Source organism: Dromiciops gliroides, chromosome 4 (assembly GCF_019393635.1).
Source record: "Dromiciops gliroides isolate mDroGli1 chromosome 4, mDroGli1.pri, whole genome shotgun sequence".
NCBI lineage: Eukaryota > Metazoa > Chordata > Mammalia > Microbiotheria > Microbiotheriidae > Dromiciops > Dromiciops gliroides.
In genome coordinates this window covers 103,741,730-103,769,450 of record NC_057864.1, presented here as the reverse complement: position 1 = coordinate 103,769,450, position 27,721 = coordinate 103,741,730, and the positions used below count along the sequence as shown (strand labels likewise).

At 44.9% G+C, this 27,721-nt stretch overlaps 1 protein-coding gene across 15 annotated transcripts in view; it reads right to left on the bottom strand.

The window, feature by feature from the left end:
• Positions 1–27,721, bottom strand: part of NFASC (neurofascin) — a 256,804-nt gene that overhangs the window by 79,632 nt on the left and 149,451 nt on the right. For all 15 annotated transcript variants that reach the window (XM_043963346.1, XM_043963350.1, XM_043963348.1 and 12 more), the window contains exons 4-9: positions 27,310–27,490; positions 18,324–18,341; positions 17,124–17,229; positions 13,394–13,590; positions 12,591–12,713; positions 10,743–10,913 (exon numbers count right to left, since the gene is read on the bottom strand). In XM_043963346.1, the coding sequence (XP_043819281.1) occupies positions 10,743–10,913; positions 12,591–12,713; positions 13,394–13,590; positions 17,124–17,229; positions 18,324–18,341; positions 27,310–27,490 (796 nt within the window). The remainder of the gene's footprint in view (positions 1–10,742; positions 10,914–12,590; positions 12,714–13,393; positions 13,591–17,123; positions 17,230–18,323; positions 18,342–27,309; positions 27,491–27,721) is intronic.

The following is a 27,721-nucleotide window of genomic DNA, read 5'->3' as shown; positions in this document are numbered from 1 at the left end:
GGAACAAGAGCATAGACCAAGAGCTGAAAGGACTTTAGAGGTCATCTGATCCAAGGTCCTCATTTTACAGAGGAAGAAAGGTGATCATTATCAGCAGGAGGGATTCAGATGAAACTCTAACATCAGAGTCAATGATCTTGGAAGCCAGTGGAGGGAGCCAGTTGAGGGAGGTTACATTACTGCCATCCCTAGAGAAGTTGATGCACTCTGAGGGACTGATATTATATGCGATAGATATCTTCTTGAGAGGAAATGGCAAGCCATGCCAGGGTCTTTGCCAAGAAAACCCCAAATGGGGTTCGTGAAGAATTGTACACAACTGAAATGACTGAATGACAACAAGAGTCTTCTTGAGAGGAAGAGTGATGATCAGGGCACCCTTTCCTCCATCAGAGGCATTAAAGCTACCTATCCAACAATGACTAGGGTGAGCCAGGTGGTAAGAGGAGAAAGTCTGTGATTTCCATATGCCTATTCCAGATGTACAGGACTGCATTATGTCATCAGGGTCACCCTTCCTGCTCCTCAGGGCTGAGGTGCTCTTGCTGCCAGAGTCCTTGGTGGAAAGAACATTAAGGAAGAAGCAAAAAAACTCATCTGTTTTGCTGCTGTGCCCTCAGGACTATAGGGACTTTTCTTTGGACACAGCTGAAACCTTCCCTAGGTGTTGTTGTTCCATCAGATTATAAAGTCCTTGAGGGCAGGGACTATCTTTTTCCTATTTGTATACTCAGTGCTTAGCACACAGCAGGTACTTAATAAATGCTTATCTAATTGAACTGCAGTGTCCTCCATTAGAATGTGAGCTCCTTGAATGCAGAGAGTCTTATATTTGGATCTGTATCCCCAATACTTGGTAGGGTCCTTTGCACATATGTGCTTAATGGATGTTTTTTCATCCACCCACCCACCCACCCATCCATCCATCCATCCATCCATCCATCCATCCATCCATCCATTCATTTAATGGCATCTAACTCACCATCTCAGGGAATCCTGGTGCTGAGCACACATCAGTGACCAGAGAGAGATGCTCCTACATAAATTCATCTAATGTCCAACCTGAGGCTATACTAGATTAGTATCCTTAAGGCTCTAGAGAGGGGATCTGGGCCATCAGGGGGTGCCCTTTCCAAACTTCCTTAGCTCTCAACACTTGACAATAAGTAACACCCCTTCAGCTGCAGAGAGATGACCCAGCTTGCTAAAGGATTCACTCTTGCCTATACCATGGAAAATGTATCGATAACACATTTGGTTAACCCAAGGAACCCACAGGAAGAAGACAACCAGCAAGAGTCCTGGATCCAAGCCATATCTGCAGCTTTTGAGTCATCAAAGGGCCAGAAAGGACCTTCAGGTGTCATTTCAGGCACTCCTCCTCTCCAATCCAACCTTCTACTTTTAAGATACCCTAAAGGAGAGGAGACCGCAACCACCTTTTTGCCTGTGCACTCCAATATCCCTCACTGTCAAGTTCTTCTTCATGTCCTACTTAAATCCCTCATCCTGTGGCTGGAGTCTACATCATCTTATCTGGTCCTCAGTGCACATAGAAAGGACACAGGCAAGATTCTGTGCATAACAGCTCTTCATGGGCAGGAAAGCCATTAAGCCACCTCCTTCAGTCTTTTCTTTTCCAGCTGTCCTAACCTTTCCATCTTCCACAGGTCTGGCCTTCACATCTCTTACATATCAGATTCTTTCCTCTGACCCCTCAAGATATTAGTCACCAATCCCTGCAAAAATTATTCACCTGTTAGAATCTCCATAGCAAATTTGGAATAATAATAACTAGCATTTCTCATTTAAGCCTCACAATAGCCCTGTAATGTAGGTCCTACAGGCATTGTCCCCTTCATACAGAGAAGTAACTGAGGTTCAGAGAGCTTAGAGGATTTGCCCATGGTCACAGTTAGTAACTACTTAGAACCCAGCTCTTCCCACATCCTAATCCAGTACTTAATCTATACTACACTCCCAGCACGACTTTCTCCAGGTACCTAGGGCTATTTCTGGACTCCCTTTGGTCACTGTCAGTTGGCATGTAGCACCTGTTTAGGGAAGAAAAACAATTTCATATTTGCCTAAATGAAATGTGATTGGGAGAAAATTTGCCACTGCTGTAAATAAATAATAGAATATTTCTCCAAAGTAAGCAGAGATAATTTAGAATTTTCCATCCCACTGCTTTCTTGAAGCTTAGTCAAATAATCATAAATTCTTCTACTCCAGGAAGCATCTGATCATTGGCAAGGGACCTTGCCTCTTTCCATACCTTGTGTCCCTGATACTATAGTCACTGTTTCTTAACTACAATACCATCAGTATCTTTTGTCACTGGACTCATTCTTAACCATCTTGTGTCAAGCACAGAAGTGCAATCTTTATTCTGGTACCTCTAAGTGAGTGATCTATATACTGTCCCACCCAAGACCTGACTGTGGTCCTTTCTCTTTCTTGTCTCCTGTGTCAATGCATGCCATTGGTCCCAACGGGATGTGGGTCAAAGCATGCAGATGAATCAGTGCAAGCTCATCAAAGCTACTAAAAATAGTCAGTAATATCATCTTTATAATCAAAGAAGTGTACCTTTGGGCAGTTCCTGCTTTGTAGAACAATGGGGATTCATTGGATGACATGTTAGGTTCTTCCTTCCCTAACATCCTATGTTTCAACTCTCAAGTATATTTTTTCTAGGTCCCATTCAGAAAGATCCCTAGTCCATGACAATGTTCGAGGAGCTCCTGAGACAGTGACCATTAGTCCCATCACCTCTTGAAAACACACTATTTCTAAGCTGCAAATAAAAGTCTTGACCAATATATTTCCTTCTTCCTTCTAGAGTACTATAGCTTTCTTGGGCAGAACCTCAATAGAGCTGAAGCTATTTGGTGCTAAGCCAAAGCTTCCCACCTTTCCTTCCCCCACTTCAGACCCCCAACCACTGTTTATATTAGCACATCACAGTCCTGACACTTTCAATCTATTCCAAGTCCACAATGACACCCCCAGGGAATCTGCAGCTTGATTGAGCTTCTGAGCCATAATTGATGAGTGGGGGCCAGCTGCGTCCCCAGAGCTCAAAGAAATGCTCTTCCTTTGCCCATTTAAGGCAAAGAAGAAATTATTGAGCTTCAGGGCGAGTTCTTTATGAGGGAAAATAGCCAATCTCCTATCTTCCCAGGTTAGGTAGCCATTTATAGGTTGAAATAAAGGAATATAGTTTATTGTATAATCACAGGATGTTTGAATATAAGAAACCTTAGATATTATATAATTTAAGGCTTCTTAACTTGGGCTTCATGAGTGTTTTTTTTACTGAGATAAACATTTCAATAGAATTATTTCCTCTACATTCCTATGTTTTATTTTATGCATTTAATAACCATGATTCTGAAAGGTGTCCATACTCTTCACCAGACCACACAAGGGGTTCATGACACAAAAAGGTAAAGAACCCCAGATCTAATTCAACTCTCTCACTTTACAAATAAGGAAATTGAGATCCAGAAAGAAGTAGATTGCTCAGAGTCTCAGAGGTAGCAAATAGCAGAGCTGTCTTCAAAATTCAGATCCAATCCAGATCTGTCCTCCAAGTTCAGTGTGCTTATCATTCTAGCACACTTGCTCTCCCAGAGTACCTGTGTACTGTATGACATGTGTGGGGGGGGGGAGGGGGGGAGGGTGAGAGGGTGGAGGGAAGTATTTCTCGAGTTCTGAGAACTCACCCTCAATTCTCTATTACCTGCACTAACAGAAGAAAGAAGACACATGGATAATACAAAACAACAGAAAATTGAACTTTATCCATTTGTTTTTGTTTTTGTTTTTTTTTGCAGGGCAATGAGGGTTTAAGTGACTTGCCCAGGGTCACACAGCTAGTGTCAAGTGTCTGAGACTGGATTTGAACTCAGGTCCTCCTGAATCCGAGGCCAGTGCTTTATCCACTGCACCACCTAGCTGCCTGAACTTTATCCATATTTAACTTGAGAGTGAACTCAGAAGTAGACTTGAGACCCTGGTACGCATTCTCCCTGCCTGGTCTTACTCTGGATAGGCACGGGACCTAGCCGCAGGTTGGTGGTAAATTTGGTCCCAAGTCACCAAAACAATCTGCAAAGCAAATCCATTTTCAGAGAATCAAGGGTTGACCTCATATACACTGCAAAAACTTTCTGTGTTCTCTAAACACTAGCCAAAAGAAAATTCTCTCTCCCTTATTTTGACTGATAGGGACTGATAAGCTTTCAGGTTTTCCCAAAGAAGCACTTCAAGGCAAGCACTTGTCACAAAGCCCTACGTTTTCTCTGAGCTCTCCCAGAGCCTCTTGCAGACCCTGCCCTGGCTTAAAGTACTGCTAAAACACAACCCTTTGAGCACTGCTCTGATTTAGGGGACACTGTGCTGTTTGGCATCTTGTCATCCAATACCTCTCATGTTTCCAACCTCACCAATCAGGATATACAAATGCATACCCCAAAGGAAAGCAATTTGGAGTAGACAGCTGGACCCCTTGTCCAGTAGTCTAGTGGGCTCTTGGACCAGTCAGCCTGCAGAGGTTACAGATTTGTCAGTGAGGTTAGGCAAACCCGGCTTAGCACAGGTGTTGTTCCTCCCACCACTGTACATGTCAGTGTGATTTCTTAAGGATGAGTCATTATGGGGATGTTCTGCAATAAACAAAAGAGCGTGAGCAAACAGGAGGCCACAGAGAAGTGGCGGGCAACATAAACAGGAGGAGGCAGAACAGAAATGAAAAGCCACCAAAACAACCAGCACTGAAAACCAAGGCACTTGGATTCTTGCAAAGGAAAGACATGAAAAGAAGCTCAGAAAACAAGGCATTTTGGGGTACTGAATTAACAACACAATGCAGCTCAAAAAAGGGGGTGAGGGAAGGGAGGTGGAATCTTTCAAGAGATGGAGATGGAAATAATAAAAATGGAAAGAAACTAGTCTTTCTGAACATTGAGGACAATTGTCACCATCATCAGCATAACTGATAGCTACATAGGACTCCATGTTTTCTGAAATGATTTACACAAAGTTTACATTTGATGCACAAAACAGGCCAGTGAGATATGCAGGACAGGTATTATTATACCCCTTTCACAGATGAAGAAGTAAAACTGTTAATGGCATGGATTTGGATGCCTGCTCTGCTACTTATTAAGAAGGAAGCCTGGAAGAAGTCCTGAACTATGCCTCAGTTTTCTCATCTATAAAAAGGGGACAAGGGGCCAGCTAGGTGGCACAATGGATAAAGCACCAGCCCTGGATTCAGGAGTACCTGAGTTCAAATCCGGCCTCAGACACTTGACTAGCTGTGTGACCCTGGGAAAGTCACTTAACCCCCATTGCCCTGCAAAAAACAAAAACATTTAAAAAAAATAAAAAAAAATAAAAAGGGGACAAGAATGCTTGTATTGCCTACTTCACAGTATCATTGTGGGGGAGCTCATGAGATGCATGTGAAAGAGAATCATAGGGGGCTGCTAGGTGGGGCAGTGGATAAAGCACTGGCCCTGGATTCAGGAGGACCTGAGTTCAAATCCGGCCTCAAACACTTGACAATCACTAGCTGTGTGACCCTGGGCAAGTCATTTAACCCCCATTACCCTCCTTCCCCACCAAAAGGATCATAGGATCGTAGCTAGAAGGGACTTTAGACTAAGTCATTGAGTTAAACTCCCTCATTTTATAAATGAGGCAACTGAGGCTAAGAGAGGGTAAGACAGTGTCACACAGCTTGTAAATATCTGAGGCAGCATTTGAATTCAGATCTTCTTGACTCCTAAATGCAGTGTTCTAATCCACTGTGCCACCTAGCTGCCTTGTGTGTTTTATAAATGTGAAGTGATCCTTGAATATAAATGATTATTGTTATTATTAGTTAGACTATTTTCAAGATAATAAAGTTAGGCTATCTTTCTTTTCTTTTTTTTTTTTTTTTTTGGTGAGGCAATTGGCGTTAAATGACTTTCCCAGGGTCACACAGCTAGTAAGTGTCAAGTGTCTGAGGCCGGATTTGAACTCAGGTCCTCCTGACTCCAGGGCTGGTGCTCTATCCACTATCTTCCTTTTAAGATATGATAATGATAATAATAGCTAGCATTCATATTTACTTGTGTTATCTCTTTTGATCCTCACAACAACCCTGTGAGCAGGGCTAATATTGTTTGTTCTTTATTCTCCAAGAGGACTAATGATATCAGGAAGGCGATATCTTGACTTGCAAGTGAATTGGATTTGAGTGAGGCAGGTTATTATCCTCATTTTGGAGATGAGAACACTGAGACTGAGAGAGGTTGTGACTTGCCCAGGGTCACACAGTTAGTGAGTGTCCGAGGCAGGATATTAAGGAACATCTTTCTGACTCTACTGTGCCACCTAGCTACTCCTTGGAAGAGTTCATTCCCTATAAAGTCCCTTATTCCTGGGAAATTGGGTCTGTTGGCTTGTTGAGGGTGGTCAATAATAAAGGATTCCCTAAATGGGGGAGGTGGTGATGGGAAGAGAGACCAATTCCCATCAGAAGAAGATTAAGGCTACAGTTGGTGGGAAAGTAGTGATGGTAGTAGTGGAGAAATCCTCTTTTAAATAATAAGAGACCAAGAGCAGCCCTCATCAACGGGGGACCAAGATCCCTCAGAAACCTCTACCAATCATGTGCTGATGGAGGACTCAGAAATAGCATCGTAGGGGCAGCTAGGTGGTGCAGTGGATAGAGCACCAGCCCTGGATTCAGGAAGACCTGAGTTCAAATAGGCCTCAGACACTTAACACTTACTAGCTGTGTGACCCTGGGCAAGTCACTTAACCCCAATTGCCCCACAAGAAAAAGAAAAAGAAAAAGAAAAAAGAAATAGCATTGTAGTCCTCCTCTGGGCATAGCTGCTGCCCAAGAGAAGACTCTCAACAGAAAGACGTACCTGTTAAGGGACCGTTTATTATTTCACGGACAGTTTTCCCAACTGCTGGGCAATGGGGGGGATTTGAGTTTTCTAAGTGGGGAGAAACTCAAGGAAGGTTGGGAGTAGATAATTAAGAGCCAAGTTCTGATCTGAGAAATGTTTGCAAATGAAGTCCAGGAGCCAAGAGCATCTAGAGCAAGAAGGGATTTATTTAGGATAAAACAAGAGCAAAGACTTGGTTTTCAATGAACCAACCAATCCAGTTTGCTTTTGTTTGGAACCAGGATGCCTTTCTGGTCCCAGGGCCCCAGACAGGCTCCCCATCTCTCCTCAAAAACAGGGCCATAGCAGTCCTTTGGAAGAGGTTAGGGAAGTCATACAAATGACCCTAAATGTCCTTTTTTTTTTTTTACCACTAACTCCTTCTTGGCCTCTGGCTTCAAGTTTTGACAGTAGCCAGTGGAGCTGGGGAAGGGGTAGGGGTGGTGATGCTGACTTTAGCCAAACCACCATCCCTGAGAATCCAGGAACACGGTCTGCTGCCAGAATGGGCAGATAGGTATGCCAGAAAATTTGCATATTTGAATTGGTATCAAAATCCTATTACAATGAACTTCAATGGGGTGTCTCAACTGTTTCATTATCCTCGGATTTTGTTATATCAAAATGGTCTTCAGAAATACATGGGCCAGAGTCTTAGGGCTTTGGAAGCTTTTCGCCATATGAAATTATTCATTTGAATGAGATTTATAATAAAGGATTTGACTTGTAGTAATTAGTCTGCCCTGGAAGAGGTTAGTTAAGTTGAAGAGGGGAAACTCAGACCAACTTTTCTAGGCTTCAGGTGCCTTCAAATACTCATTCAACAATTATTTATTAAAACTGACAGTGTGCAGAGCACTGTGTTAGACCCTGTGGAAGATAGATAACAAAGCTTAGATAAGAGAAAGTTCTTGCCTTCCTACAGACTCTAGTCTAATTCAAACCAGAATTGGAGAATTACAAAAGTGAGGGGTGTAAGACCAAGAGGCAGGGCAGTGTGTGGTGTGGTGGGAGTCAAGCTGCATGGCTGAGATCCAGGAAGAAGGGATCTCTGGGAGCTCTCACTACTGGCCAATGAGTACTTTTCTCTTTTTAGGGATCCATCAGAGGTTCTTTTTGTTTGTTTGTCTGTTTGTTGTTGTTGTTTTTGCGGGGCAATGGGGGTTAAGTGACTTGCCCAGGGTCACACAGCTAGTAAGTGTCAAGTGTCTGAAGCCGGATTTGAATTCAGGTCCTCCTGAATCCAGGGTTGGTGCTTTATCCACTGTGCCACCTAGCTGCCCCCAACAGAGGTTCTTAAGGAGAGAACAGCTCAGCACCCATTGCTTAGCACATAACATACAATCCCTGAAACACAAGCAAGAAAGCAGAAATGTTTGAGAGTGTACTTGCTGGAAAGCCAGACAGCAACGTACCCTTGGAAGGATCTAGGGATGAATGGGGAGGAGGCCAAGAACAAACGTGTAGGTGTCTCTGAGAAATTAGTTCCCTCTAACCCTCCTGTGTTCTAAAGTCAAATAAAAATTGTGTTTGCACTAACCGTGACCTTTCTCCTTTCTCCTGCTGCAGGTAACCAAATATTGGCTGAGATGAGATACTCTCTCTACAAATCCACATCTCTGAGCCAGTGGTTGAAATGGTCCCTTAGGGCTTTTCCTTTCTACCTTGCCAACCCTCACTTTTCAGTCTTTGTTTCAAATGTCTGAGAAAAATTTTGTGCCTTCAAAATTCCTTTGCCTTCAAGTCCAAAGAAGACACAGTGGTGATGCTCTGGATAATGGTACCTGGTGCTGGGCTGCCTGGGCTGGCCAAAGCTACTTCCCAGCCAGACCTGTCCCTAAGAGCACTCCAAGAAGCTGGAAGAGTCTCACAGCCAAAGTCGGTGGGAGGGAAATACCTCTTAAGTGGGACAGGGCTATCTTGCTTCTATGTTCTAAAGAGAGTTTCTTTTCTAGCAGCTAAACTCCACTGAGGAAGAGCTAAATCACCCATTTCTGGTTGCATTCTACATTTCTCTCCACTCCTCTTGCCTTCCTTAGCCCCACTGAGGTCATCCCTCATATCTCTCTTTCCAGGTAGGAGGGCCCCCTTCCACTATCTCTGGAATATTTTGGAGGGAAGATAAGGGAAGTTTTTAAAGTCAAAAGGAAAAGGATTGTATGTTCTTATTGAATGCATATATCCCATCATGCACCTTCTTTTCCAAACAAGGATGCTATGCTCCACCATGCCAGCAAGTCAAGCAGTGCAGAAGGCCACAGTGACTACCTCCATGGTCCCATGGCTGCCAGGCTGGCCCCTGCTTCACTGGGGCCGCTCACATGCCCTAGGCTTATTGCATTGTCCTCCTTCGATCTGCCAATTGGCCGGCGCCTGTCCTGGCATGGGCTGTGGAGTCATTTTAGACAACCTAGATTTCTCCTCTAGGGAGAGGCAAAAGGAGGAGGAAATTGGGGAAGGATGTGTGGGGAATGGGGATGAAGCTGGGAAATGAACCCAAAGAGTCCCTGCCACTATTCTTAGATCCTGGCAACTGCAAGGATCCTCCAGCTCAAGGGCAGTTTCCCAGTGTACTCTGGCTGTTTTAACAAGTCCCCGTTAAAGTTGGACTTGACTCCTTCCAATGTCACTACTACAACCTAGCCCTTCCAATGGCACACAAAGAGAAGACAGAGAGAAAGAGAGGGAGGGGGTAGAAGAGAATGGGAAGTGAGACAGAGTAGTAGACAGTGGAGGGGACAGAGAGAAAGAGGAAGGGCAAGAGAAGATTAAGGGCAGCATAAGGAGTAAGGGAGAAGCAGAGCCTGCAAGTGGAATGATAGAGTCAGAGTAGGTGGCAGGAGGAGACAGATGAGCTAAGAGCAAGGAATCCATCAGAGGTCCTCTTATACAGTCGTTGTTGTTTCTAGGCAATAAAGAAAAGAAGAAACAAGAGCCAAACCTATGGATACTCCAAGCCCAGTCGGGGGAATGGCTTCGGAGATGGTCTCTCCCCCACCTCCCCCAACTTGGCTGCTCCACAAGCGACTACAGTGACTTCAGGAAGCCGGGAGAAATCTGTATTGCTCTATAAACCTGTATAAGTCACCCCTACTCACTCACCCTACCTTCTTCGCTGCCTCCCCCAGGTTCCCTTCTTCTATTCACTGTTTAGACAAAGAATAGAGTATTCCTGATCTGAAGCAGTGAATGGTACAGGACTCTCCCAAGGAAAGGAGTTCAGGAAATCCAATCTTGGGTGGGTGGGTAGAGGAAGCAAGCCTTTGAAGATCCACTGTGGCAAAGATTCAGTACTAGCCCAACTCTTCCTTGCCACTCAGCATGTCTCTAGGCTGCCTGCCTTCAGGTAGGGTGGGCTCAGGAATGCAGCGTTTTTATATTAGCCACACAGAATTGGAAAGGAAAAACTGTAGTGGTGGTGGTAATGATGGGGAGAATGATGATGCATTCCAAAGCCAAATACAAAAGGACTTTTGAGGAGAGATCATCAAAAGTTGGCTAGCCCAGTTTTTGGCTAGACATCAAGCATGTGGAGGCGATGCTGGGCGACAACTTAGGAAAAGGTTAAAGGTCAACTTCAGCTGTGTGTCTTAGGATATGCTGCTTTCTGGGAAGATAAGTAGTTCCAAAAACAATGACTATGAGAAGCCCCTAGAAAGACCCACTAGAAAGAGCCATGGGGACTAGGGAGTTATGGCTTGATTGGAGCCCCATCCCTTCTTCTCCCACATACTCAACCCCTACCCACTCAAGATTCTGCCCCAGGCCTGGGGTCACACTTACTGGTGAGGACCTTGAGCGTGAATGGGTTTTTCTGCTGGATGGTGTGGGTAAAATGGAAGCGGGCATTACAGCTGTAGTCAGTCTTGGCATCCTGGAGCATAACATTGGAGAAGTACAGATCCCCATTCTGGCCTTGGGAGACACGCTTGTCCTGGTTAATAGGCTCCATAGCTAAAATAAAGAAGCATATGGTTAGAATATACTTAACTCAGGTTCTCATCATCCCAAGGAGGTAACACCAGAGCCAGGGACTCAGAGGATCATGGTTCCCTGGGTCAAGGACAAGATCTTGCTGAACTGAATAGATGATAGGATTTCAGAACTGGAAACGAAAAATGAGAGGTCATTTAGTCCAAATACTCAAGGGAAAACTGGTTTAGAGAGGTTACACATGTAAAACCAGGATTAAAACCCAGGCCCTCAGACTGTAAATTCAAGAAATATTTTGTGGACTTTTGTTGTCCTTGAGTCATTTCAATCATGTCTGATGCTTCAGAATCCCATTTGGAGTAGTTTGCCATTAACTTCTCCAGCTCATTTTACAGAGGAGGAAACTGAGGCAAACGGGCTGAAGTGACTTGCCCAGGGTCACACAGTAAGTATCTGAGACTAGATTTGAACTCACAAAGGTGTGTCTTCTTGACTCCAGGGCCAGAACTCTATATGCTTAGATCCCAAGACTGGTCAAGAGCTACCCACCTAGGTGAGTAATAACTGATTTAAGATGAATAGCTAAAGAAAGCTAATTTCATTTCCATGTTTTTCAAACAAGTGAATGAATTTGTATATTATGCCCCCCACCCCCACCCCATTACAAGTGATGTATTTTCCGGGAGAAAGTACAATGCTTTTGGTAAGAATAGACTTGTAAGGCTGCATAAAAATGGACATTTTCCTCCTAATTTTCTAGTACTTCTTTCTAAGTATTTCATTCTCAATTAGCAACAATAACAATAATAGTTAGCATTTCATTGGTGTTTTAAGGTTTGCAAAACACTTCACATGGGCTGTCTCATTTGATCCTCACAATTAACCATGTGAGGTAGATGCTATTATTATTTCCATTTTATAGATGAGGAAAGTGAGGCCAAGAGAAGCTGTGATTTGCCCAGGGTCACACAACTAGTGTCTGAGGAAGGATTAGAACTCAAGGCCTCTTGTTCTCAGGTCCAGTAATGTATCCCTTGTACCACTTGTGCTGTTAATGATGTCATGGTTATAAAGGGTGATCCCTACATAGGCCTGTTAATTCTACTCAGAGAATAATGCTGGTTCACAGCCACAGACTTTGCCTCTAAGTCCAGCTAATGTTATGGTCCTAGAGGGACCAGAAGAGAGGGAAGGTGGCTCAGTGAATCCTCACTCCTGGAAAACAACCTAGAATTTGTGCCCTTTCACCATTTTTGTATAAGCAGGTCTTCAAATAAGGATATTTTCCCATTTCCTCTTTAAGACATAACATCTCTGTATCTTACTGAAGTGGGGAGGAGCTGAGGAGGTAAATAGGTCATTCAGTTCTGTAGCCAGGCAAGGGCTGAGGCATAAATAGCTAACAGAATGGTAATTCCACACCCCAACATCTCCCTTTCCTCCATATGTCTCCACAGAAAGAATGAATACCTTTGCCTCTACCACAGTATGTGAGGCCATGGCCAAGCCTAGCATAGAATGCCTGCCATGCCTTGAATGTGATGACTTGGTATTAACCTGCCTCCTGCTGGCCTATTTATTGGCCTCTGTTTCCTATTCGAGTCTTCCCACCTGGAGGATCATGAGGGTGGCTTGGGTTCTCCTGAGTCACCTATAATCAGCTCCCCTCATTCCAGTTCCCCTCCCAATGAGACTTACAGCTGCTCATCCAGAAGATGACAGGAGATGGCAGCCCTGGAGGGGGGTTACACTGGAGAGTCAGGGGGGCTCCCTCTTGAACCACTACAGGATCCAGGTTTTCCTTGGGCCACAGGGGTGACTCTGTGGGGGAATAAAAGGTGGTTGATGAGAATACAATGGGAGCAGGAGAGAGAGAAAAGGTTAATAGAAGAGGTGAGGTGGGTAAGAACTGGAAGAGAGAGAGGGAGAGAAATGAGGCAGGGGAATAGGGAAGGCAAGAGAAGGGTAGAGTGGGGGAAAATGAGGGCAGGATGCAGCAATTGAGATAGGGCAAGAGTGAAACTGGTCTTAATTCTGAGTTGAGTCATATTCTTCTGGAGTTCCCCACCTTTTATCCATTCCCCACTTTAAACTCAGGGTCAGTCAGATAGGGTATCAAAATGCTTTTATTTTGACTTCTGAAACTTCTTTTACCTCCTCTTAGCACCGCTCCCCCAATCTTACACACACACACACACACACACACACACACACACACACACACACACACACACACACACACGTACACAGATAGAAGGTGAGGGTCTCCTGCCTGGAGGCAGGGGAATGGGTGGGATGACCTCAATGATGCTAAGAAATTCACCTGTATAATTAATTAGGAAAGCTAGATAGAGGGTGGAGTCCTTTTTCCTTGGCTAGAATGACCCTTCTCAAACCATATCTACATGGTTTTCACAAGGCACCACAGCTACTCAGAAGCCCACATTACCCCAACCTTAGCTCTGCGAGATGCACCCCACCCTCCCCACCAAGTAACTCACTTGACACCTGCAGGAAGATCCTGTTAGATAGGGCTGTCCCAAATTTGTTTCGGGCAAAGCACTGGTATTCTCCCTCATACTCTTCAGGTCGCCCACCACTCCGGAAGTCAATCACCAGTGTCCCGGACCGGCGGAACATTGACACCCGGGGGTCCTTGGCCACGTTGAAGAACCGGCTATTTCGTGTCCACTGGAAACTGTGGGGTGGGGCAGGGGAGGGGGAGAACAGTGGCAGAAGAACAGGGAGGGAACCGAGGCTCCAGACTGAGAACACTGGGCATCCCTTCCTCATCCTCTGTGCTCTTATTCTAAGATCAATCCTTTGAGCCCCAAAACTATTCAGTCTACTCTCTCTACAACAGGGAACTACCATGTTAACCATGAACTTGGATGGGGAAAAATTTGACATCTTTATTTTCACTAACCTCTAACTATAATTGATTATTAATGTGGGCAACAATTAATTACAAATGATTAATTATTCATATTCTCTACCATCCATATAAATAATGAATGGATAAACCACTGTTTTGAGAAGGGGTTCACATTTGCCAGATTGCCAAATGGGTCTGTGTCACCAAAAATGTTAAGTATCCCTGCTTTAGAAAGGCAATGAGATATAGTGCCACTTGCCTTGAATTAGGGTCATCAAAGGCACAACTAATGCCCAGGCAAGGTCACCTTTGCCAGTATTCCTGCTGGAGCCTCTCCCCAACCCCAGGAGAATTAATTATTCTTTGCTTCAGGTTGTTGGAGAAATGGAGTCTAAATCTTCCAGCCCTCCAGTATGTCCCATGTTTGACCCATGTTGACTGTCCTTGTGACCCTGAATGAGCCTCCAAAGAATCATAGATTTGGAAGGGGCCTTGGAGACCACCTAGTTCCACTCAAAGAAGAGGCCAAGAGAAATAAAATAATTTTTCTGAGGTCACACAGCTAAAGAGTAGCAAAACTAGAACTCTGGGCTTATTATCACCATCATCCCTCTGACTATAAGTTCCTTGAGGGCAGGGACTGTCTTTTGTCTCTTTTTGTATCCCTAGCACCTAGCACGGTGCCCAGCCCATAGTAGGCAAACTTAATAAATGTTTATTTATTGGTTAATTTTAGTTGCCACAATATTTTGTACAAGACAGGGTAGAATTCACTAGTAGGGGTCTCCCTCTAGATCAACATTAATTTATTAATAGTCTGGGTATTTATTATTTTTTTTTAGTGAGGCGATTGGGGTTAAGTGACTTGCCCAGGGTCACACAGCTAGTAAGTGTTAAGTGTCTGAGGTCAGATTTGAACTCAAGTACTCCTGACTCTAAGGCCGATGCTCTATCCACTGCGCCACCTAGCTGCCTTGGTACTTTTTTTTTTTTTAACACCTCATCATACTTGAATCCAGAGACATCAAATTCTCCTACACCAAGAGTCAGAAAACTTGTGTTCAAATCCTGCTATTTACTATCTTATTAGCTTCACTTTATCCTGTATATATTTTATTTCTATGTAAGTTGTTGGCAAGTTGTTTCTTCCATTAGACTATGAGCTTTGGGCATAATCTCTCTGAGCTTCAGTTTCCTCATTTGTAAAATGAGAGGTTTGGACTGGGTGACTTCTACTTCTCCATCCATCATCTCTTACCGCTCTCTGTTTCCTACTTAGGTGATACTGAATGAAGGTGGAGAAAATCATGACTCCATGCTGACTAGGTCCACTACGAATTTGTAAAATCTTTTTAGATTCTCCCCGCCCCCTGCCTCAGCCCTCCACCAACCACTCAATATGGCAGGCTTTCTAAACCTTTCAGCCTTCCTCAAACCCTTCCCATGACTCTTCTTTCTCCTACCCTCTCAGTTGAGAACCTTCTCTGATATTTCCCTGAAAAAAATTGAGGCCATTTGCTGAGAGCTCTCTCCTTGCCTTGGTTCCTCATCTTTTTTTGTTTGTTTTGTGGGGCAATGAGGGTTAAGTAACTTGCCCAAGGTCACACAGCTAGTAAATGTTAAGTGTCTGAGGCTGGATTTGAATTCAGGTCCTCCTGACTCCAGGGCCGGTGCTTTATCCACTGTGCCACCTAGCTGTCCCCAATGGTTCCTCATCTTATGACATTCAGAAGCCTTTTGCCACTAACTCCCACCTTCATCCCTGTCTCACATAAAGAGCTGGTCCTTCTCCTTACCAAGGTCAATGCCTCTCCATGCACCAGTGATCCCATTCCTTTCTGTCTTCTCCAGCAGACTGTCCCCTCTATCATCCCCACTCTCTTACTCATCAGCAGCATTTTCCTGTCTACTGGCTGCTTCCCTCATGCCCACAAACATGCCCATGTCTCACCATCCTCAAAAACCCCTCACTTGAGCCATCTAGGCCCATTAGCTATCATCATATCTCTCCTTTCCTTTTCTTGACTAAACTCCTGGAGAAGGCCTTCTATGGTTGGTGCTTCCACTTCCTTTCCTCTCATTCTCTTCTTGCAGCCTGGCCTTTGGCTTCAATTCAACTGAAACAGTTCTCATCAAAGTTTCCTGTGCTCTCCTAATCGCCAAATCCAATAGCCTTTTCTCAATCTTCACCATTCTTGACCTTTCTACAGCTTTGGACACCAATGACCACTCTCTTCTCTTTAGGTTTCCATGACACTGCTCTTTCCTACTTCTCCTCCTATCGGTCTGGTTCCTCCTCAGTCTCTTTTGCTGAATCTTCATTCAGGTTGTGCCCCCTAACCATAGGTATCCCCTAAGACTGAGTCCTGGGCCTTAATGATTTATCATTCTATTTCAAGGCTTCCTTCTTCTTCTCTTGACTCCTTAGCCTGGATTATTCCCCGAAGATATATCCTTGACCCGCTTACTCATTCTCCCTTACAAAGATAGATTCAGTCCTGACTTTATCTTCTGAATTTTAGGCTTGTGTTACAATAACTTTAATGAGACCAGAGCCGAAAGAAACAAATTATATTATAAGGGGCTTCATATATACATATATGAGCAAGAACCATTTGCCAATTAAATGAAAACAAAGGTTGGAAAGTAATAGGATATCTCTGATGATAATAATAATTTTTTTTGGTGAGGCAATTGGGGTTAAGTGACTTGCCCAGGGTCACACAGCTAGTTAGTGTTAAGTGTCTGAGGCCGGATTTGAACTCAGGTCCTCCTGACTTCAGGGCCGGTGCTCTATCCACTGAGCCACCTAGCTGCCCTGATAATAATAATTTTGATAGCCAATTTTTATACAGGGTTTCAAGGTTTATAAAACTCTTAACAGACTTTCCAGGTTTCACGTGATCCTCACTACTCTTCTATGACATAGGCAGTGCAAGCCATTTTCGGATGAGGAAACACAAAGGCATGGTGGACTTCATCCAAGGCCATACAATTAGTGAGTGGCAGAGGCAGAATTCAAATCCGGGTCCTTTAGATGCCAAATATACTACAGCCTGCTAGAACAGAAAGAAGTGCGTTCTACAGTTGGGAACCCTGTGTCCTAAGATGAGCCCTGCTACCTGTGTGACCACAGGAGCATGTGGAGCCTCTATAGGCCTCCATTCCCTCGTCTGTAAGATGAAAGGGCTGAATTAAGTAAGTGGTCTCTAAGCCCCTTCTAGTTCTAGCATCCTGTATCCCTCAGCTGGCTAGGATGGCCATCCCTAAGGACAGAGGTCATTCAAACCATCCCCCTCTTTAGGCCCCTCCTGCCCTCTCCCCAGCCCTCAGATTTTACCTGCCAATGAACTTACCTGGGGGCAGGGTTCCCCTTGGCTTCACACTCAATGATGATGTTATCCCGAGGATCCACGATATAATTTTTCACTGACTGCTTGGTGATGGTTGGGGGTTGAGATACTGTAATGGTACACATAGGAGAAAGAATGGGCTATGGCGGTGGGATCTCTAACCATCTGTCTGGGGTGGGGGCATCTGAAATAGGGGGATGTGGGGGCTTTAGGAACTGAGTGAGGAATTGGTGTGTGTGCGTGTGTCTGGTGTGTCTGGTGATACACTCCAGAGTCATAGCTTCACAGATGGGAACTCAAGGAAGGAAGGGGAACACAATGACCTAGCAGACATCCCTCCAAGAAGGAACAAGGCCTTCCAGGTCTTTGCAGACTTGTTAGGCAACACTGGCATGGAACCTCTGTTCAGAGGGTACACAGAAGCCAATTCTGGATCATGAAATTCAATCATGAATTTGGAATTGGAAGTGATTTTGGAGGTCATCTAGTGCAACACCTTCAGTTTACCAATAAGGCACTGTGATTTACCCAAAGTCAAGAAGGTAGTAAGTGACAGGATCTGAATCCAGGTCCTCTTACTCCAAAGCTAAGTCCCTGTCCCACACCGTCCCTCTCAAATAGTTACCAAGTGGTAATTGTTCCCCTAGCTAAGGATAAACCCAGAGCTGCCTTAAGTGTCCCAGAGAACTTCCTGAGAAGTTTCCTTAGTTACCTTTTCTCTGGCCCCCTAGATGCTAAAGCTCCCACATACTACCCTGTGATCTCTAGAATGTACCACACCACCCACTGACACTAATTTGGGCCTTTGCTCAGATCCCAATTTTTTTCTACTTTTCTTGTTTTCTTTCCTTCCTTACGACAGGGTGGTTGCAACTTCATTTTCCCTCCTACCATAGGAAGAAACTGGTCCACTTGTGACTGCAGTGTTTGCTTTCCCCTGAAGTGATATCTATATTAAACCAGCATAACCCCTGCAGGGACCTTGCCCAAGTGATCCTAATCTATGGGAGGGATCCCTATTCAACCCTGAAAGTAGACACAATTTATGGGATCTTTTAGCATAAAACATTTTTAGGTGGCAGGATTCTCAGAGGGTTCCAGAGGCCACTTGCCCAAGAAGGTGGACCCTCCTTCCCCCCACCCCAAGCAGGCACCAAGCATTGACCAATAGTGCAGGCCCAGAAGACCAAGGGAGGGACTTACGCTCATTTTGAATGTTTGCTGTTAGTTCCGATGGGTTAGCATTGTAGGGGGAGGGGAGAAAAGAAGAACAATGGTTATCATAACATCTCACATTTCTACTCAACCCCAGCATGCAGGGATGGAAGTGGGAGGGAGTGGGAAGGGGATGGAGGGACAGGAAAGGGCTGGGTTCTTCCCTTTTCCCATCACAAGGCTCATAGAGGATGTGCTACAATTCAGGTAACTGCCCACATCACATGAGTAGGGGTAGGAAGAGCTGTAGGAAGTTCTTTGGTGTCAGAAGTCTGAAGTCTGACAAAGTAGGAAGAGCAGCCGTTTTCAGTGAAGCTTGGATGCTAAAGAGAACAAAATCCCTTAGACAGCTGGAACCTAAAATAGATACCAAAATTCCAAAGATTTTTATCAGTAGACCAGTGAATGGATAACACTGTGGTGTAAGAAAGGGTGGAAGCTAAGCAATGGCATAGGAAGGCTGGTGGGAGCAGGCTGAAGAGGAGAGACCACAAAAAGACCAAGGTTTCAAGGACTGGGACCTCAGTGGTCTCCTGCTCTCCCACATCTTCCCTTGGCTCTCTCCCTACCCAGAACTCTCCTTCCTCCTTCCAATAGCCTTCAAAAACAACCTCTAAAGACCAGGTGAATTGTGGCAGTGCAAGGAAACTTTGTTATAATGAATACATTTGTAGATATTTTGTTTCTGATTGGAAGGACCTAGAAATGAAACAAAACGGATTCTCAATTTCTTTGTAGGGTTCTGATCCTACATGAAATATGGGAGGAGTCCCGGCTCCTGGTTCCTTTTGGGCATAAATTTGTGTCAGCTCATTGATTTGGGAATTTTGTTTTGCTTGATTGTCTGGGATGTTAGAATTGGTCAGCAATTAGGGGGTAATCGATAGTATGCTTATATTTATGTGTAATAAATTATACATATTAATATATCATATGTAATAAATAAATTTATAATATGTTTATATTTTCTTAGGGGAAATACACTATGTTTATATATTTATGTAATATGTTTATATTTTCTATTTATCCCTTCACTACAAGAGAATGTAGTATAACATTCTTTTTTTTTTTTTTCCAGGGCAATGGGGGTTAAGTGACTTGCCCAGGGTCACACAGCTAGTAAGTGTCAAGTGTCTGAGGCTGGATTTGAACTAAGGTCCTCCTGAATCCAGGGCCAGTGCTTTATCCACTGCGCCACCTAGCTGCCCCTATAACATTTTTATTTACCTTTTAAAAAAAATGTTCCCCTCTTATTTACTTTGCTGCCCCCCCTCTTATTTACTTTTGACATATTTTTAAAAGTTGTGATAATATGCTGAGGTTTTAATTTTTTTTAAAAGAGGACTTATGGTAGAAGCTAGAAGGCTGTTGGAACATATGGAACAATTGTCATGATATTTCTTCCATCAGCTTGGGTCCTAGCTTGATTTGATCAGAAACTCAGAAAATATGGGATGGAGGAGTCAGTAGGGTCAAAAAATATAGATACAAAGAGGAAGTCATGGAGGGAGGGAAGAAAGAGGAGATACTCAGGGCAATTAACATGGCCAACTAGGAGTGACAAAAGAACTTTCTAATAATGAAGACTACTTGAAAATGGAAATGTTGTGAGGTCTTAAATTCCCTGTCTCTGGAAGTATTCACACAGGGGTACCTGGCTATTTGTCAAGGGTTTTCATAAAATCAAGGAATGTCCGAGATGGAAAGGACCACTCACGAAGAAGAGATGCCACTGCAACCCACTCCACCATTTCTCCAACTTCATCATAGTGCTTCCCCCCATAGGGTTGAGGAGACGCCTACATGGGGTGGGAGTATCGGCCAGATGACTTTTTTTTTTCTTTTTTTTTTTTTTTTTGCGGGGCAAGGGGGGTTAAGTGACTTGCCCAGGGTCACACAGCTAGTAAGTGTCAGGTGTCTGAGACCGGATTTGAACTCAGGTCCTCCTGAATCCAGGGCCGGTGCTCTATCCACTGCGCCACCTAGCTGCCCCCCGGCCAGATGACTTTTAAAGCAAGTCTTAGAGAACAGTGGAAGGGGAGAGCACTGACAGGTGGTGAAGGTTTTATTATAACATATACTGCTAGAAATGTAAAAGATGAGAAGTATGACTGTGTAAGAAGATTTTTTAAACATGAATTTTCCCTTCAAATAGGCCAGAGAGGGTGAACTTGATGGGCTATGGAAGAGAGACTTTGCCAGTTTTTAAATTTTGCCTAGGGCTGGTCCTGGAGCGAGAAAGGCAGAGGTGAAAAAGACTCCTGTGAGAGACCCAGACTCCACTATTACTGAAAGGCTGGTCCAAAGAGGTCCTTTCAGAGGTAATCCATAAAGTCCTTGGACTTTATGCTTATAGTATAGACCAGAGGGATTATGGGAAAGGTCAAAGACCAAGCAGAACTAGGTATAAGAGGGTGAGGTGGAAAAAAATGGCAATATCTTTTAGAGAATTAGGGCTCAGGCCTCCTGATGATTACCCAGGCCACTGACTTCCCCCCTCTCTGTCTGATTTACTCTCAAAGAGGCAGCTTGGTGGTAAAACTGGTAAGAGTACAATCCTTCATGGCTCTTTACATTTTTTGTGATTATTTGAGAGAGAAAACTAGCTCAGCTTCCAGATAGAAATCTAAGAAAGTGGGGTAAGGTCCAAATATGATCTCTTAGTAGCTAGCATTTATAGAGCACTTGAAGATTTACAGAGCATTGTATAACAACCCTGTGAGGTCAGGGCTGTTATTGTCCCTATTTGACGGATGGGGAAACCAAGACTGAGAATGGTCAAGCTACTTGCCTGTGGTCACACAGCTGGTAAGTGTCTGTGGCACTCTTACCAACTGTACCACCAAGCTGCCCTGCCTGTCAAAATGGGAGAGTTAGACTTAAATCATAGGATTTTTAGAGCCAAAAGTGACTTTAGAGTTTTGGATCTGAGTTCAAATCTGACTGTAGAGACTTATCAGCTGTGTGACCATGGACAAATAACTGAACCATTCTCAGCCTCAGTTTTCTATCTGTAAAATGGGGACAATAATAGCCCTGACCTCACAGGGATGTAATAAAGTGCCTAAAAGTCACATGACTAATAACTAATAATATGACGGAGGTAGGACTCAAGCTTGGGTCTCCAAGTTAATTGTTCTTGCCACTGCTCTTCCTCCCAGGCACTTATTTCCTGCCCTGGGAGTCTGGCCTCCACATAGCCCACCCCTCCTTTGCTAACGGCATCACAAGGAGGTGCAATTTCAAGGTCTGGGAACCCTAAGTTGCCCCCTTTCCTTCTACATTTTCTTTAAGAAGGAGGCACTAATTGCCAAGCTTTTATCTGACATATCCCTAAGAGGCCAGAATTGGAAGGGACCTTAGAAATCATTTAATTCAACTTTGTTTTCTTATAACTGGAGAAGCCAAAGGCCCCGACACTTGAGTGGGATTTGCCAAGGTCACAGTGATCTTTTCATTCCATCCTGGAGCCAAGCAGGGCATGAGACAGTCTCTCTCCGTCCCCCTGATAAGCAAGGGACCTGGGAGGGGGGAGGATGAATGGGAGGCCTAAAAGCACTATTATTGTTATTCTGGTTTTACTACCTACAAAATCATCCATGGGGTAGCAGAGAATACCAGGACATCCGGGGCTAGGGGTATGAACAGCTGGCTGGGGGCTTAGTAAGAAGCCCCTTGCTCTACAGGGTAATGACATCTGGAGTCACTGAAGTATAATCAAGGAATTTATTACCAGGGCTGAATGGACCCCAAAGAAAAGCATGCACTTAATCTACTATAGAAAAGGTCTGCCTGACCACGGGATGAGGATTATTAATAAATTCACACAGTCTGGACAGTCAAGCTCCTTCCTATGTGTCACTGGGAGACTCTAGGGCCATACCACCTGCCCCTCTCTCCTGACATTGGGCTTCCTTTATGACCATGTCAAAGAGGAGAATGCATTTGCCCTTGGGGTTCCCAAAGGGGAGGAAAAGTCCTCCAAGTGGGCTCTGTGGGGGGAGGGGAAGAGGGGAGTGGGGACAGATGCAAGGGAGGCCTGTGTCTGATTTCTTTTATTCAAATGCCCCTTTTCTTTTCCTGTTAGGAGTCGCCTCTGATGTCGACAGACAGCATCTTCGGCTGCTACCCAGTGGGGGCCTCTTTCCAAAACTCAGGCTGGGGGTTAGGGCACAAAGTGAGTCTCCTGTCTGGACAGCGTTCTCTGTGGGTACCTAGGAAAAGAATGTTGTTTCCCGGAGGGAGTAGGGGGAGGAAGCGGGGTGGGGGGAGGGATATGCCAGAGGACTCGCTTCTTGGCAAACCCACACTGGCTGGCGAGGCCATTCTTTGCTTTCTGCAAAGGTCATGCTGTTCTGCTTGACGTTGGTGAGGGAGTAAAGAGAGTAGGGGGTGGGAGGCTGACTCAGTGGGCCAACACAGCATTAGAAGCAGGAGACTGCACACATCAATGAGGGATTTGTGTGGTGGCCCAGGGCTCTGTGACAGTAGACCTGTCTAGTGGAAAGCTCTGTGTCCTTGGGTCAGACAAGGGGCAAAAGAAATTCTACCATTGAGGCACGGAAAAAAAAGCCTCCCTGTCCATCAAGTAAGTGGAACTGCTGGGGGCAGCCTATAAGTTTCCATGGGGTCAAGTTGCTCTAGGGCCCCTGCAGGGCAACAGAGATCAAAAGTTAAGATTGACACTGGATCTCAAGCACATTCTATTGTGTCTCAGGCACATGGGGTGTCTGATGGATGGACTCAGCTAACCATGGGATGACATCTGTTGTGCCAGGTCTGGGAGGAGGAAGAAAAGGAGGGGGACCCCTTCTCAGAATGGCCTTGGGTCTTATCTATGGGGATTGTGTTTCTGTTGCCTCTTGTGGAGGTTTTGCAGCTGCCAATTTTCTTTGTGTGGAGGTATCTCTGTGGCTCATGGGCCAGGGTCTCTCTGTGGGACTGCAAGCAATGTACACTGAGCATTTGGGATGGCCTGTATTTTGTGCTGTCGTTTGCCTTGGCTCTGTACAGTTGGACACAGACCCAGACAGGTAGGTCGCCAGAGCACGCAGTAAAAGGGCATAGTCAGAGGCCACACTTTTCCAAGGGCTTCACCTAACACTAAGAGGATTGACGCCAAACCAGTAGGAGGCAGGACAGTCTAAGGAGATGGGCAACACTGGTTGGAGAGCTGTGAAACCATGCTGCTCATCCTGACCCTTCACTAATTTGCTGTATGACCCACATATTTTCTCTGGGTCTTAGTTCTCTATATAAAAGGGGGAGGGGCAGGGTGGAGAGGGGAGCTATCACTCCTGCCCCTTTACTCAAGCCTCCTGGTTATATTTGAGACAAAGTGAAGTAACACAGAATACGAATTGTAGCAGAAGTAAGGAAGCCTGAGTTCTAGCTATGACCCTGCCACTAATTTATTTTACCTTGGACGAGCCACTCAAAACCTTTCTGGGCCTCAGTTTTTAGCGTGGGCTCCTTCTCAGAATAATGTTTTTGAATGTATAAAATAAAATACATAGGATTACAAAGGAAACCAATAGCTAATAAAAATAAAGATGTCCTTTTTTCTCCATCCAAATTCATGGAGTGCCTGAAATCTTCACCCCTTAAGTTAAGAATTTCATGAATAGATGACCTTGAAAGTGCCTTCAGCCTTATGGTTTTGGTCTAATGGAGAGCCCCAAGGAGGATTCTGGAGTTCTTTGTCAGAAAGGTGCTACTACAGAGACTGCCCCGATGCTCTGTGCCTCTTCAGAGATCCAGCTGTTTTAGCAGATTCTGGAGCAATTTATTTATAGGTTCTACCTTGTAGGAAGCTCTGTGCCCATAGGCCCCAGGGAAGAAAGTGGCAGGTGAGAATAGGGGATAGGGGTGGGGGAAGGGGAAGATGCAGAAGAGAAATGAGCCTTCACCACTTTCTTGATAACCTAATTTCCTTGGCTCCTCAGGGACATGGCCTCATCCAGCGCCTTATTAGACTGTCTGCCCAGGTCTGCTAATGAGAAACTCTCCTTGAGCCAGGAGCATTCACACTTTATGGGAAGAGCCCCTCATTGGAACCACCAGGCTGGGGCAAGCAGGGACCTTGTCCACCCAGAAAAAGGCGCTGGGATTTAGTGGGGAGAAAGCTGAACTTGGGCATTCAATAGAATCCTGGGTTCAATCCAACTTCTGACATCTATTAGTTGTGTGATCACAGGCAACCCACTAACCTGAGCCTCAATTTCCCAATCTGTAAAGTAGGGATCTAATTTCTAGTACTTAATATCACAGGGTTCTTGTGAGGGTTAATTAATGGGCTATGTTAAGCATTATATAAATGGTAACTATGATGATTTTTTTTCTTTTAGTGAGGCAATTGGGGCCAAGTGACTTGCCCAGGGTCACACAGCCAGCAAGTGTCAAGTGTCTGAGGCCGGATCTGAACTCAGGCACTCCTGACTCCAGGGCTGGTGCTCCATCCACTGCGCCACCTAGCTGCCCCAACTATGATGATTTTAAGAAGGCATAGTGGCTTAGAGAGTCAGTCTCAGAATCAAGAAGATCTGAGTTCAAGTCCTGCCCTTGACATATACTGGCTATTAGACCCTTAGTAAGTCAATTAACCTATAGTCAACTCTCAAAGATAAGTCATAGTACAGCTGTCTATGAAGTTTTCTCACTAGAGATTCCCTAACAATAATGATAATCATGATAGCTGGCATTTATTTATATAGCACTTTAAGGATTTATATATGATCTCATTTGATCTCAACACAAGTCCATGAGATAGAGAATATTATTATTCCTATTTTTACAGATGGAGAAACTGAAGCCAGCAAAAGTTAAGTGACTGGCCCAAGGGCATACAGCCTCTAAGGGTCTGAGGCAGGACTTGCACTAATGTCTATGATTCTGTGTAATATACTACCTAGCTGCCTAAGCCTAAACCAGTGAAGACATCAGTGTGGACAAGAAAAATAATTCCAGACTCTAGGCCTGCCCTACAACCATAGGCGGTCTTTCACCAAGAAGAGCCCACCTCTTAAGTGAGGTCTCTGAGGCTGGGAATTTGAAGAAATGATCCTTATCCTACAAATGGCTAATGAGTTACTAATATGGCTGACCCTTGGTACATGAGGATGTTGGCTCTGGAAATTGGTGGGCAGGGTCAGAGTGGGGGAAGATGATGATGATGATGAGGAGGATGGTGGTGATGATGATAGCTTCAACTGAAAAATCAGGGAGGGACCATGAATATGGACTTCTGCTGAGACATCATGGTGGCTAGCCATGCAGAGAAGCCGGGTCCAGGAAGTAGGTTAGATGGCTAGACAGCCTAGGAAATTACACAGGTCATTTATGCCTAAATTAAAGATTTCTTAAGAATATACTTCTCACAGTCTAATTTATTTCATTTTTGCCTTTGCATCATCAGTGCCTGGTTCATAGTAGTTGCCTAACAAATGCTTTTTGATTGACTGATGAACAAAACAGAAGCCATTTATAGCACGTAAAAATTTATTTCTTTTCCTTCATTGTTGATAAACTCCTTTTGAAAGGCTCAAACTCTAATTCTAGTGCACTTAGGGGAAAGAAAAAGGGCATCTAACCCAAGGTGAGGCAGCAGCAAATCCCAAAGGGGCCACACCTTCCCCCTCCTCCCACCTTCACTCTTGGGTAACATATAGGAATCATCTAGCAAACAGCAGAAAAGGAAGAAAATGTTAGGTGGGCCTGGGATCAAGGAAGAGTCTTGACAGCTGGTTTACTTCCTGACCCATGAGTAAGCCTTTTTTCTGCCTGATGTCCTTTCTATACAAGCAGCTGCAGGTGGAGAAGGAAAGATTGACATGTTAGGCACTGTCTTACCATCTTCTGATGGCTGCAGACCTTTGGGCAAAAGGGCTGAGAACCCTGGCATTGAGGAGCTAGAAGGGACTTTGATGGAGGTTTCATCATCACCTGATTCCCCCCACCCCCATGACATGCATACACATATACACCACCCCCCCCCTGCTCCCAAAAACCAACCCCCCCCACACACACAATTAATGTCCACTATCTGACAAAGGAAGAAGCTCAAAAGCCAAGGTCAGTCTGGGTATATGCTACAAAATACTTAGTCCTACTTATTGCAGGGCTGGGGGTGGGGGGTTGGGATTCCTATACTAGCCACCAGGTTCCAATATGGGCAGCATTTCTACTGTGTTACTGTTTGAACTACCAACCTTAGGCAACTACTGAGAAGAGATTAAGTAACTTCCAAATAAGCCCCTTGCTACGATAAATGATGGTTTGATTACATCGAGGAGGAAATTATACCCTCTGAGGACACAGAAAAGTGTGGTTCACTTCTAGGCTATCACAGAGCTGAGAAGAAGGAAGATCCTTCTTGTTGCCCCAATATTGGCATTACAACCTGGCTCTACCGGAATGCCCCATTTGGTGGCAGATGTTTGCCAAGACAAATCCCTCCTCCATTCTCCCTGGCCCACTCTCCTGGTTCCTCACAGACACTCAGCCCACAGGTGGCCCAGATCCTTGACTCTGGGGCTGAATGAGCCGAGTACCAGAGAAGGCACCAGTGAGATGATGTGTAGAAGCTCGCTGAATGGACAGTGTCACCTGAACTTTCTGCTTTTATAGGTTAGCCAAGAACACTGGCTCAGGCTCTAAGCACTTTCTCCTGGGCTTGTCCAACTCAATGGCTCCCTTCAGAGCCAATGATCAATGTGCTCATTCACAGCATCTGGGATGCCACGCTTTAGTGGCTTCCATTATGTTATAGTTTTTCTGACGGCTAACTCATAACTAGTCTAAGGCAGAACCAGGCTCACATCCTGGCTTCCCTGTAACTACTATCCTTAGTCACAGCTCATTTCCTCCCCAAATCCTCTTTCCTTCCCCTTTATCTCAAGTTCTCCATGCTCCCCTTTCCCCCATGCATCCACACCAAAGTCATCAGGAGAAGAGAATAGGAAAGTTTGGAACTCACGATCCAGAGGAACCTCAATGGCCCCAACAAGGCTGACGAGCCAGAGGATGAAAGTCGCATGGATCCAGAGAAGTGGCCACACAGCCATCCTGGGTGCTGGGCCCCGATCCCAGCTCCCCTTTCCTCTGGGCCTCACCGTCTCCTGATGCCGCTCAAGGTGGACTGCCTGCAGAGAGCTCAGCTGGAGAAGCAAACACATCCATAAGTAACTATGTGTCATCCCTCCACATCTCTCCCACCCCTCCCACCAGAGTGGAGAGGGGCACTAAGAATTCTCCATGTTCTTGGGCTGGTACCCCAGGAAGCAGAGCATCCTCATGCTGAATGGCCATGGAAACAAACACTGGTCCAGAGAAGAAATCAGGCATCCAGCCTGCTGAGACAGCATTATCTGTTGTTTCTCCCTCTCTTA